The sequence below is a fragment of the Silurus aristotelis genome (genome assembly GCF_946808225.1).
Source record: "Silurus aristotelis genome assembly, chromosome: 29".
Classification (NCBI taxonomy): Eukaryota; Metazoa; Chordata; class Actinopteri; order Siluriformes; family Siluridae; genus Silurus; species Silurus aristotelis.
Genome location: NC_139602.1, coordinates 10583488 through 10598051, shown reverse-complemented (window position 1 = coordinate 10598051; position 14564 = coordinate 10583488). Strand labels below are relative to the sequence as shown.

The 14564-nt window shown below is 40.3% G+C and overlaps 1 protein-coding gene across 24 annotated transcripts in view; it reads right to left on the bottom strand.

Moving 5' to 3' along the window:
• camta1b (calmodulin binding transcription activator 1b) overlaps positions 1 to 14564 on the bottom strand; it is a 265882-nt gene that overhangs the window by 47446 nt on the left and 203872 nt on the right. For all 24 annotated transcript variants that reach the window (XM_083535215.1, XM_083535218.1, XM_083535207.1 and 21 more), the window contains one exon: positions 5661 to 5732. In XM_083535215.1, the coding sequence (XP_083391341.1) occupies positions 5661 to 5732 (72 nt within the window). The remainder of the gene's footprint in view (positions 1 to 5660; positions 5733 to 14564) is intronic.

Sequence of the window (14564 nt, the reverse complement as noted above, 5' to 3'; positions counted from 1 at the left end):
TGATGGGGGGGCAAACTGGCCCACACACACACACACACAAATCCTGAGTGACCCTGAACTCACCCGGTGCCTAGCCCTCATCTCATTGATCAAAAAAAAGAATGACAGAGAAAAGAAAAGATCTTAAAAAGCGAAAAGGACACAGACTCCACACACTTGCATGTGGACACGAGGGGAAAGAAGAAATGAGAAGAAAAAAACAACAACAAAATGCTTACCGGTCTAAACGTGAAGCCGGGGTGCGTGACAGTCTTTTAATTGCTTCATTACCGTAATTAATTTGCTCTCTTTTCAATTAGCGCTGAGGATATTGCGATGCTTTTTTTTCTTTCTTTCTTTTTTTTTTTTTGTGGGGTGATGTTTTCTAGCTGGTTTTCTTCTCCACTTCCACTGTTCTCTTCAAGGATGCAACACTAGCATGAATGCTTAGCAATAAAGCTGCCAAAGATGAACATATATATATATATATATATAAATTTTATGCCAGCGTTGTAGAATTCTCTATTCTGATTGGTCAGAAGATGTTGATTAGTTTGGTGTAACAGCGACTCCACGTAACTTTCACTATGGTGTTAAAAGGGTTTTTGTTGAAATTAGGCAATAATTTGACATTGAGGGAAGGAGTCTCCAGTCTCAGCGCACTTACATTACTAGTCTTCTTTCGTTAGGGTTCAGGAGCGCATTATGCATTATTTAACACAATGCTCGTGTCTTGGTTTTTCAGCTCACACTTTCCCAGTGAGGACATGAACGTGGAGTCCTGGGTCAGAGTCTGCAGACTTTAAAGTGTAGTGTAATGTGTGTGTGTGTGTGTGTGTGTGTGTGTGTGTGTGGAGAGAAATAATGGTTTATCCAGTCTGGGAGGTTGGGGAGAAAGTCAGCGCTAATAACACACTGGCACCAGCGTTGGCCACACCCGTCTGCGGTATCAGACAGACCAATCTTGGGAGGACCAATCTTGTGTGTGTGTGTGTGTGTGTGTGTGTGTGTGTGTGTGTCTGTGCAAAATATGTGTATAAGTAGCTTTCAAAGCTAACACATGGATTTACACCCATTATCTTCCAGCTCTACAATAAATAAAACACTGCTATATTTTGTATAATTCTCATATATCTGGTGTCACATTTGCATTCCTGATCACTCCTCATGCTTCATTTTGAAGCGGGGACTAGAGAACGGCTTTCACCCAATCAGAATTGGTGTTTGAATTTGGTTTATGCAGGTTCATGCTTCAATTGAAATTCGTTTTTTGTTAAAATAAAAGGCAAAGTGCAGCACTGGCAGAGGAACGAGAGCTGGATGTAGATTGTTAAAAAGCTTTCTGCCCTCTTCCTCATACATAAGTTCTCAGATGTCCAGGATCGGCTATTATCGCTGTGATAGATCAAGATTTCCATCTTGTAATTCTGATATGTTCTCCAGGCCATGGTTAGTTGTAGTATCTGAACTTCTGATCTTTGATATTATGAACATATTTCTGCTGCATCACTTGGAAAGCCACACCAGGTTTTCTTGCATGATTTCGCAATGTGATTACAGGCTGCGTAACATTTCTGATCTTTTGTCTCATAAATGTTTAAGACATTACTTTTTCTTTGTGAGGTTTCACCCGTACACTTTTTCTCAGTTGTTATAAAGCGTTTCTCGAATCGTTCTTAATATTTGCAAACCAGTAAGTGCATTTCTCTCAACAATGTCTGAAGTTCATCTCGCAAAAGTTAGTATTTTTGGCAATAAACATCTCAATAAAGAGTATTTTCGACACAATGTTTCTCCTGATGTAAACTATGGTTTGGATTCTAATGATTGAACATGCACACGGCTAAATTTCTTCTATGAATTTCAACAGCACAAATGCACACAATACTTTATGTTCTGTTTATCGGATGCAAAAAAATGGACAGGTTTCACACTTTCACTGTGCTGTTCTAGTGTTTTATTCATTTTTTGGTTCTTCATCTGGTTTTAGAAATTGTAATTCTGTGTTTCGCTCTGCCACCAATCGAAGGTTCACGAGATTCACCTTTGACCTATTTTAGAGAACTAGTTGATCGTTGGTTGATCTTGATGCCGTTCACTCGCACGATTCATCAATTCGAGACACTTTTACAAACAAAATAAAAAAAAATTTTGCTTCATAGATTGTTAAAGTTGGTTTAAGCATTTTGCATTCAATGACGTATACAGTGAACTGATCTCGAGATGTTTTGGGGGTTGAGATTCAGGTGAAACCGGTATAATAAATTTTGATCAACATGAACATAAACAATGTGTAAAAAAATAAAAAATTTAAAAACAGTAGACAATTGTACACAATCAGTTCAATGAATGTACCAAAGCATTCGCAATTTGTTCTGTGATGTGCACAAGTGACGACCGGATGTGAACAATTTGTTTTAAGAATTTCAATTCTGATAGGAGAAACTCTCCAAAGCACCTGAGAATATAATTTAAAATATAAACAATGTTCATTTTGTCTTAGTTTTTTTAAAACTTGTGTGCTTTAACAATTCCTCTCAACAGAGTTTAGTCTGATGGTCTCTTAAGTTTGTAATTTAGTGAACCAGTGATGAATTATTCATCGATTGAGACGTTTGTACGTCACTCTGGATACAGGCGTGTGCTAAATGGGGTAAATGTAAACTAAGAAAATCTGTAACACCATGGAACACTGCATCTTGCTCAGAAATAAAGCTTTTTTCTTTCACTCCATAAAAACGGCAGCAACACGACTGACACTCGTAAGTGTTTTGAATAATATGATCTAATGCTATCTCGAAGCCCCGCCCTCTTTCTCAATATCTCAATTCTTCTCTCGGCTCAATTTCTGTCAAGATAAACAAAGAAATCTTCGATCGCAATAAAACCCACTGCTTATTATCATACGACCGACTTTAATAACTTTACTCTATTTATTTAGGGATGTCACTGGATATTTTCACACACAGCGTTCGGGAAAAGAAGTAAAGTGCACGCTTTTGTGCTACGGCGTGAGGTAAAAACACACTTATTTATTCATTGAGATGTTTGACTTGAGCCAGTGCACACGTGAAAGACACGCATTAGTCACCATGGGCTGAATGGCAGGCTACATGATTACTGTTTACCACAGCGCAGTGTGTCGCCTGCATCTTTTATGAGAGGGAATTTATTTACCACCGGCGAAGGGCACGAAGTCGCTCGAGCGTTAAAACAAGCAAACAGCGTGAGGACGAGGTGTGGAAGGACAAGGGACTTTACTTTTTCTCCTTCCTTACTATCCTTCCTGCTTTCTGGATTCTTATGGAATAAAGTTTGTGCTCTCCTGCTTGAACTACAGTAACACAGTTACTGTTTTATATGTCAATCTCCGAGGTACATTTTCTTGGATTGTTGTTTATTGAAATCGAAATGTAATAAGTGGGAATAAAGAAGAGGTTGCACACGTCTGTAGACTAAGAATGGTGTGGAATTGGACTATCTGCAGTCTGGAAATGTAAAGCTTTTAAATTAAGTAAATTATTCCCAGAATCATAGGATCACATAACATTAAAGGTGCATTTACTGTTTTTCTCAGTTGCTTTGCAGCATTTCTTCGATCAGAAATTACATTCTGAAAACTACTTGTAAACATCAGGTCGTCACTTGTACACATCATAAATGCATAAAAGTTTCTCATTGATTTGAACAAATTGCTTTGGTACATGCATTGAATTGATTGTGTACAAGTGTCAGTTGTTCATGTTCATGTTGATTAAAATCTATTACACTGGTTCTTACCTGAATAGTTTTTACCCCCCAAAACATCTCGGTATCAGTTCATTGTACGCGTCATCGAATGCTAAAGGGTTAAATCAGTTGTCATCATCATCAATTACTGAATTGTGTAGATGAATCACTTATGAAGGCGTGAGTACGTCAAAGACCAACTACTTCTCCAAAGTAGGTCAATGGTGAATCTCGTGAACCTTCGATAGGCGACAGAGCGAAACAGACGAAGAGCCAGGAAACGAATGAACGATCTTCATCTTCGGGAAGAGGGTGAAGACCACAGGAGCCAAATCTGGCGAGTGGGGTGAGTGCGGAAGTGAGATCGTGTTTCCGAGAGCTCGGCAACAGGATGCGCACGTTGTCAAAATAGCAGACGTGGTAACGCACATGTTCTGAGTATCGATGTAAACCGGACCATGTCTTTTGGCACACTAACTTATGAAGGCCAGCGCTCCTTGTGACTCTGCATGCAGTGCGTGTTGTGCTGCCATCTGTTGGCAAGTTACAAAACTAGTCTCCACATTTTTTATTCCACCTCGTACTTAAGGATTTTAGGAAAAGTACAGTTGTGTTGTGCTGTTTGTACAAAGTGTTTTGTGAAATGTACTTACTGGTTTGCAAATATTAAGAACGATTCAGGAAACGATTAAAAGCGAGAAAAACGGTAAAAGGTGGAGCTCCGATGCAAAAAGTGTGAACGCTGGCAGGCCTGAAGAGGTGCTGCTGAAAAATATTGATAAATTCCAGTTTTTCGTTTTTTTTATTTTTTCACATTTTGACTCATAGGTTTCTGTGTTTTCAACAGTAAATCTGTATGTGTGTGTATATATATATTTATAGCAGTGTCAGGCATCAGTGAAGCGATCAGCCCCATGCCCAGCGTCCTGTGACGTGTACACACACCTCACTCGTTGCCAGCCAGCTGAAAAACACGGTGTGTTCTACGCTCCTTTGCTTTAACACCAGCACACCGTTAGTGTACTCGGATTGTTCTGTGCAGTTAGAGCGTTATTGACATCTATTCATTTGTGAAATCTGAGCTCGAGTGATTGCTCTGGTGGATGGGAGCGTATCGATCAGGCGGAGCAGCAGCTGGAGCAGCGGTAATCATGTCTATAAGCCATGTGTCAATCGACTGCTCGCTTCCTTTAATTTCACGGCGGTTCCAGTAAACACTGCACGCATGGTGTAGAAAAACCTGCTGGGATAGAAGCGCTATGAAACACACAAAGAGCTGCTGTTTGATGTTAATAAGCTGCCTGAGATTCCGTCGAGTTTGAGGAAAGCGAGAGGAGGAACGTCCGCGTGCTTCAGGTCTCTTGCTGATGCGCTTATTCTCACTCGCTGCGATCAATCATGTGCTTCAGATGAGACGAGTGGAGAGAAAACTCTCCATAAATCTATGATCAGTCTCGAAGCAAAACCGCAGTTTAGAAAAAGAGACGGACCGCACGCTGTGCTCGGGTTTAGATGTCTTCAAAGATCTCTGCCTTTTTAAAAAAAATAAAAATGTTCCCAAGAAGTCTCATCCACAGCAGCCTTGTTCTGCACGGGGTACAGAGGCAGAGCCATGACACAGCAACAGAACAGACTTGTGCTGTCTCACACACACACACACACACACACACACACACACACACACACACACACACACACACACACACACATTTTGCCTCTGGCAATCAGAAAGAGAAAGACTGAATGTGAGTGAAGAGCAGCAGCATTCCTTATTCCCTGCTTCAACCTGTGCTACAGCATCTCATCTCTCTATATATAGTACAAAATACAGACAGACAGACAGACAGACAGACAGACAGACAGACAGACAGACAGACAGATAGATAGATAGATAGATAGATAGATAGATAGATCGATCGATAGATCGATAGATCGATAGATAAGGGTCTTACCTGTAGCAGCCAGTAGCATCTGCGGTGGAAGGTGGGGATTATGGAGGAGTGGACGTAACACCCGTACAAACACTGTAAAAACACACACACACACACACACACACACACACACACACACACACACACACACACACACACACACACACACACATTGATGCAGTTACATGCATACATCTACACAGCTTGTGGAGAAAAGCATGTTAGCATGAAACCAAACCATCTCACCACCAAGACTGCAAAATATCACTGATTTCACCATCTTGGTCTTTGATCTGTTGTCTAAAAGGTTTGTGTCTTATGATGTGCTAATGGAAATAATTGAATACTAGCAATTCATTAAGATATTGATTTATTTAGGTAATGATACAAACATTTAGCTGGTGATCCATTTAGATCTAGAACTTAATTTACATTTACATTTAAGATCCAGATTTATATTGAACATTCATTGAAACACTGTCTAAAAGTCTTGCACTTTTTCAATCATCAATCAGAATCAAAATACTTTTTTGATCCCAGAGAGAAATTGTTCAAATCAAATTCATGACAAATATCACAGAATATCCTGTTTTCTAGAGATATCCTGTAGATCGTAAACGATTACGTGCTATAAAACTAGCGAGCTACTAAAGTACATGCTGTTGGAGAAGAGTCACACGACCAGCTAAGCTAACGACTTTTAAAGCACATTCCTGGTATTTTTTTGTGTTTAAAACTGTGCAGATTAAAATCTCAAACAAAATCGACTCAAAATGTTTCTGAATAACTTTTGCGTTCAGGGGTAACAGAACCCCCTGCGTATCCCAGTGTCGCTCCCCCCCAATTGTCTACTGTCCTTCCGAGCTAGTCGATAGCAGGCGATCGACTCTAATGCTATTTTCAGCTGTGGAATATGTGAGAAGCTAGCCGCCCGAGCCGCCCCTCACCTTAAACAGGCTCCAGATTACGGGAATTAATTGAATACGAGGGATGAGGTTTCGGTCTCGTATCACACAAAACAGCACACTCAGCAAGTCAGAAAATAGAAAGTGTGTGTAAATGAAAAGGCTCGCTTCCAAATATACACTCAAAAACATCCAGAAACATTGTTCAGATTTATGGAGCAGGGCTTGGAAAGTCATGGTACATTGTCAGTGCAATCGGAATTAGTATAACCCCCAACCCCCCAACAACCCCCACCGCCCACACACACACACACACACACACACACACAGAGGAGAAAGTCTGTCACTCCAGTGGGCAGGTGCCGAGGTTGCGCTTGAGTACACCTTTCCAGACACATGAGGCATAAAATCAAAACATGTTTTCATGCTGCTGACTTTGTTTACCCCCATTAAAGCACCATAATCCATCCCATCCATCCAATCTCTCTCTCTCTCTCTCTCTCTCTCTCTCTCTCTCTCTCTCTCTCTCTCTCTCTCTTCTCTCTCTCACACACACACACACACACACACACACACACACAGACACACACACACACACACACACACACACACACACACACACACACAGACACAGACACACACACACACACACACACACACACACACACACACACACACACACACACACACACACACACACACACACACACACACACAATGCACTGGGCTTCTTTAAAGTTTCTCTAAACTGTCGGCTTAAACTTCAGGTTTGTGTATTTAACACTGTAAAGCTTCGTCTGATTATAAGTGCAACCACGAACAACTGAGCTTTTTAATACATAAATATTACATAACGTGGAGTAACAGACCGCACATAAACATAACTTATAGCTGTCCTTCCTTCCTTCCTTTCTTCCTTCCTTCCCTTCTTACGTACTTATTTACTTACTTACTTAGTATTTCTGGGCCAAGTACAATTTTCTTTCTTTCTTTCTTTCTTTCTTTCTTTCTTTCTTTCTTTCTTTCTTTCTTTCTTTCTTTCTTTCTTTCTTTCTTTCTTTCTTTCTTTCTTTCTTTCTTTCTTTCTTTCTTTCTTTCTTTCTTTCTTTCTTTCTTCCTTCCTTCCTTCCTTCCTTCCTTCCTTCCTTCCTTCCTTCCTTCCTTCCTTCCTTCCTTCCTTCCTTCCTTTCTTTCTTTCTTTCTTTCTTTCTTTCTTTCTTTCTTTCTTTCTTCTCTGACCCCAGCTTCCTAAAGAAAGTATTTTGCTGTGCTGTTCAGAACATGTGACAAGAATTAAGCAGTATGTTTATAAAAACAGTGTCTTTAACATTCAGAATTTCACACACAAACACTAAAGTGAAACGGAATAAATTGTGATTTATGGACTGTGTACATACACACTTGAGTGTAATGAATCAAATTTGCAATAAATATCGCTGAGAAACTCTATGAGACATACTATAAAATTGTGGTGCTGAATATTTAACCACATTATATTCTTTTTTTTAAACTGCTCCAATTTAGGTTGGTATGATGCTTTAGGCAGAAGCAAAATGGAGAGTAGAACCTGTCATTAAAGAGCAAAAATTAATTGGGTTTGCATCCGAGTACATCTCCAGTCTCGTGCACTTCGACCACGGTGATGCAGTGGAAGTGAATCGAACGCGCACCCGTGTCCTCTCTCAGCTGCTCGACACGACGCGACGCTGGCTGCATGGGTGTTTGGTAACAGTGTGATTAAGAAATGACAGCGTCAGAGGCTATTATTTGCTGTCTGGGCCCCAGACAGATGCCAGAGACTCACACGCTGGGCAATTAAAGCCTAATTACATTCACACGATTAGATCAGGCCCAGCGTGGAGTCTGAGAGCAGCTCCTACGCACTGTAACATGCTTTCACAGACGGATGTGAGTGCATAAGTGTGTAAATACACATTCTCACACACACACACACACACACACACACACACACACACACACACACACACACACACACAGCGGCCAAGGTGCCTTTCAGATGTTCTTTACAATCTACAGTTTCCATACTTCCTACTCAAATTTTATATTTGGCTGAAAAACATTTCTACGACGTCGTTACGACGTATATGCTCCGATCTGTGCTTGAGTTTCTCCATGTTGTGACATCACAAGGGGCGTGGCTTCAGGCTTATACTGTTTCATGGTAATTGCGTTTTGCGTAAACACAACCCTCGTTTGTCTGTATCGCATTCCACGTTTTTTAAGGGTTTGTGAAATGAAACCTCGGACACCGAAATGAAACCCTGGAATGATATCGAACGCAGTCGGAAATTTTAATTACTTGTGAAATTGAACCTCACAAACGTTATCAATAGATTTACAGCACGCGTTCGTTTCGCGCAAACAGCAGAAGGTGGAATTACTGTGTTGTTTTCCTAATCGAGGAAATTCCCAATGAGGAAATGTGTTTTTTTGTGTTTATTTATTAAACTACAGCTTCTACTGTAGCTCAGATAATTTAGGGCATTTTCAAAGTTTATTAAGCAATTTTTTTTTTAGTTCTATACAGTAGCTTGAAAGAACAGAAAGAGCCTTTTAATTAGAATTGAGGTGAATATAAAGGGTTCTGAATCAAAACTCGCATGATGAGGCAAATTTTATTCTAGAAATGTTCCCTCTTTTCTTATCATAACTTTATAATTTATACTTTTAATACACCTCCTCAGAGAAAGTGCCATCAATGACACATATCTTTCTGCTAATTAAATACACATTTATATATATAATTTTAAAGATAAACAATCAACACCTCCTGACCAATCGGAAATCAAGGCTTTGACAGCGCTGTGCATTAGGTCACGAGTTCATTAGTAGCTGTAGTTGCTGTGGAGCGAACGCAGGCTGCGATTTGACCCTTGTTGTAAATGTACAAACTGAACTTTTCAGTAGATTAAATCTTATCATAGAATTGCAGTCCAGAGATGTGTGCTTGTTGAACTCGGCCTGGTGCTCGCAGCAGCTCCTCATTGATTGGCTTTAATTAATTGAGTCTGATGCCACAATTATTTCTCGGTTAGAGGAATAGATCTGACGCGAATGCAGGAAAGGTTCTCCACCAAGAGAACAACCCAATAAAGCAGAACAATTCAGGGTCGATAGTCTCGTGTGGCAGGCTGTTTGTTAAAGGTAATTGAAGCTACTTTAGATTGAAGTATTCAGTGGCAACACAACTTCGGCTAATTCCGGCCTCAAAAATACCCGGCAAATATGACTTGAAATGAGGACATGATCAGGACAGAGAGACGAGTTCGAGAGAGAAAAGGTGAGGGAACACTCGCTGAATTAATAATATGATGTTCCACAATATTACTTTTCAGAAAAAAATGGAAACAACATGTGTTGTTTTGTCTGTGCCAGAAATAACACACAATACACCAGAGCAATCTCCAAAATGTATTAAATACGTGTGTTGTTCTGCTTATACCACAGTGATCACAGCCAGACATTACATTATTACAATTCAATCACAATATTCAGTTTATTGAAGATTGTTTTTATGAATCACGCTATTTACAGTTTATACTTATACATTTTCATGGAATGTCCCATTCTCATTTATGCGAAAGCAGCAATATACAGGCTTTTCACCACTGCCTTTTCTTCTCTCTCTTTCTCTCACAAAAACATTTATTGTGATAGAATCCAGACAACTAATTCTCTACAGCATGGTGGCTGTTACAAAGCACTAAAACTGGAGACTCCTTCCCATAAGTTTGATTAAAAGGATTGATCTTCTAGATCCGAAATTAATCCACTTTTCTTTAAATTGTTCTTACTATTAGTATCAGTTTATATGGTGCTTCCATCAGAAAAGTTCCTGTTTTTCTATCAATATAATGGGGGGAGGTGGAAGCTCAATGGTTGAGTCTCTGGGTTACTGATCGGAACGCCAGAGGTTCAAGCCCCAGCATTCCCAGGCTGCCACCCTGGGACCCTGAGCAAGGCCCTAAACCCCTTTGTATTCCAGGGGCGCTGTATCATTGTGCTCTGATCCAAGTCTCCAAACAAGACTACATTTGACGAGTAAAAATCCATCCTTCCTTCCTTCCTTTCTTCCTTCCTTCCTTCCTTCCTTCCTTCCTTCCTTCCTTCCTTCCTTCCGTAACTACTGTCCATTAAGATACACACACATAATTCACATCATCTGACCAATTAAGAATAATCAGTATAGAGGAACAGACTGGTGATGCTGATGAAAAGAGACTGTAATGCTGGATGGAGAACCTGTCAGAAGGAACTGTGTGTGTGTGTGTGTGTGTGTGTGTGTGTGTGTGTGTGTGTGTGTGTGTGTGTGTGTGTGTGTGTAAAGACCTGATGTTAATGGTAGCCTGTAGGTGGAGCTGGGCAGTGCGCCAAAGAAATTAAATGGAATTGAATTCCTTCAAAACAGCCTCAATCAGCAGGTTTTATCAGGTTAAGGGCTCCTCCTCCACCTCCTCCTCCTTCTATTCCTCCTCCTCTTTATTCTCTTTCAGGTTCAGTGACTGGGGCATGACGTCATTTAGAAGGGAAGCAGATGTCCCAGCTGAACAGGGATGGGTTTAGCGATAGCAGTCAGCCAGGAAAGCAGCAGTGCTTCAGGGCAGTGGTGTGTGTATGAGACACTGCTGAGTGTGCTGTCGTTCTCTGAACACCTGAATGAGGTGGAGAGAACGCTGATGAAGCGTGGCGCATTTCTCATCACACACAACTCGCTGTCGTCACAAAAGCCGTATCGTCAGGCTTTTTCTCAGATCAGGTCTCAGCTGAGAGACACCACTTTGTTGTTCTTGTTTCACAGAGAACCTTTGAGAGAAACTGGTTGATATTCTTCAACACGCATAACAACTACAAACTATTTATTTATGCCCATGTTTTTACTCATGTTTCTGCGAAAGTATGTGTCCTAATGGGTTTTGCAGCATTTTAGCATTAAATAAGCATTTTGGTAAAAAGTTTTTGCCTCCAAATTTTCCTGTTATCATCACAAGACTCTTTAATCACCTCAGTTTATGTGTAAAGACTCGAATGTGACTCTCAGTACACTGATCTATCAATAGAGTAATATTAATGACTCAAACACTGATTGGGGAGGTGGTAGCTCAGTGGTTAAGGCATTTGACTTTGGATTGAAAGGTCACAGGTTCAAATCCCACCATCACCAAGCTGCCACTGCTGGGCCCTTGAGCAAAAAGCCCTAAGACCACCCCCTGCTCAGTTGTAAGTCGCTCTGGATAAGGGCTTCTGCCAAATGCAGCAAATGTAAATAATTAATGTCTATTACAATTATCCCAAAACCTTCTTTTCAACTACTTAAAAAAAGAACGTGTAAATGAGGTCACGTGTGTGGTGGTGAGTTCGAGTCTGGAGTTTCTTCATCATTTATTCCTCTCTAAATGTTCTGCTTGATGTTGAACTGATGCTGAACTGTATGTTGGTGATCAGTAGATGCACCGAGCGCCGATCAGAACACGTGTAAAACAGAGCGTGCGCTCGATCCTGATTGGTGACTCGCTGCGTGTTTCACCAGTTACGTTTTTATCCACGTAAATAAAAAGGCACGACTGATTTCACTAAATGCAGTTGAGTAAAGCTACTAAAGTACAGTAACAAATAAAATTTTTAGAAGAAGAAGAAGAAGAAGAAGAAAAGCTCCTCTGGATGATGACGAAGGGTAAATTTGTGTTCGCATTTGAGGGGATTTATACAAAAATGGTATACATGACTTTTGGCACGGGTTGAGAACTCGTCAGGTCGTCTCACAGCTTGACAAATCTTCTCCGAACCTCGACGTTGGTTCTTTTGCTCTACAGAGCTTCAGGTGATCAATTAAGAAAAGCTCTTTTAAAACCTGAGAGCTCTGCAAGCCTATAAATCACAATTAAAACATTTACAGGTCTGACCCTGAAATGATCTGTCTGCTGGCTAATACTCCCACAGCTCCACCTGCGAGGAGAGATCGCACAGGAACACTGAGAGCTCAGGATGGAGGAGGAAAGAAAAGGGGAGGCGTGGAGGAACCGGCAGAGCGAGAAAATAAGGATTTGTGTATTTACTGTATACGTGAGTAGAGAAAATGAGAGGCGACTCAACACGAAATGGCATTCTTGATGTTTTATGGAAAAAAAAAAAAAAAAAAGAAAGCTTCATATTTCATGTGCATAAGAAGAGAAACAACAAACAGGTTTTTTTTCTAATCCAGTGCTTTGAAGAAGATAAAGAAAAAGCTATTTGTGTTCCGGTGAGCTTTGGCCTGCGTGTTTGTAAATACGGACTCTTTCGAGCTGCTTAATCTTCAGCTATACAAATGCGAAAGAGAAAGTAGGAGAAAGAAAGAATGGAATTGGTTTTCATACATGGCAGACCCAAACAGGTTCTGCTCCAGAACCTGTTTACAGCCACCTTCGCTTATCTCACACTTCTAACCAATAAAAGCTAACGTTCTGCTGAGACGACAAAACCGCAGCGAGGAAAAAAAAATATATATATAAAAAAAGAAGGCAGCGGTGAGACAGAGACAGATTGGGGATGTTTGCATTTTATCCTACAGCACTGTGGGGTTTTAGGGGCAAACCCGCCTTAGGCCTGCCTAAAGCACTGAGCCTCTACGGTCCCATATTTAATAAAAATCCCTTATTATGTCTTCGTAAAGCAGGTGAAAGGCTCCAATGGGTTCCTGACTACATTTGGTTTCACAAAACATATTTCCTTCACGTTCTTTTATACAAGAATTTAGAAAAGTATAGTCTTTTCAGTGTCTCAAACATCCTTAAAAAGAAATCTTCATCATGTTTTGATTGATGTAATCGGTTCAGCTGGTGTTAGCAAGGATACATTCATCTAACTCACACTGTAAAACACTCTCTGAGATAATGGACTAACAAGAACTTTTCTATAAAGTCAGAAAAAAAAAAAGCCTTGAAGCCTCAAACATGAACATGAAAGTAAGAACTCTGTTTGACAAAACAGGAGCACTTGGAACAATTTAATCTGACATTTGACCTCGCCTTTTGGCAAAATACAAAAACACACAGGACTTGGACAGTGAATGAGTGAGGGAAAGTTCTGTGGAGTCCAAATGAGACATTTATGTCTCTAACAGAAGAACTTGTGTAAGATGGAGAACAGGAGAGAAGATGTGTTCAGACTCCTTCACCCCCCACACTCACACATAGAGGTGAAAGTTTAATGATTTGGGGTTGTTTTGGAGCAGGGAAAGTTGGAGATTTATTCCAGAAAGTAAAAGGAACCAACATGGCAACCTTTCCATATTTAAACACCATGCAATTCCATCTAGACTGCAGCTCATCAGAACCAAAACAAGCTGAGTTCTGTAAGCGTTGTTTAGAAAGCAAAACAGTCGTCTGGAGTGATACCTATCATGAATCGACCTGCCACAGAAATCTCCAACTAGTGAAGGAAACCTTTGGTGAGTTCATGCTAAGAGAGGATTTTTTACTAAAAATAAAGAGGAACATCTGGACATTTATAGATGTGTTTTGTCAAAGTGTAAGCTGTTGCATAGAAACAAAAGGAACATGCATGTGAAAAACCATAAAAGCTTTTAATAGGCACTGTAGCAGTCAGATTTATGTATTCAATTAACCAGCAAACGCTCTGTTCATCATGTTTATGATGATTTTATGTTTAATGCTTCCAGTCAAAGATCTCGTGCTGTGTAGCATGTCTTTAAACGTGGGTCTGGGATCTTCTTCATATAATCTGACATGAAAAACACGTGTCATGCAGATTCAAGATTTTCCTGGGATCATCTCGTACAGTGTTAAAAGTACAAATCGTAACGGCAGGTTGGAAGTCACATAACCGGCTTAACTTCGAATGGAGCTCCAGTGAAGGCAAAGCGATCGTGATTTTTCAAAAGCGTTACAGAGATTTATAAATCTAATCTACAGAGCGTGCTCTAAGAGGTAGTTAGCAGTTAGCTACAGTGATTTTTTCCCCCCCTCGTATCAGCTCCAGCCAGCAGTTTTTCTGTGAAAGC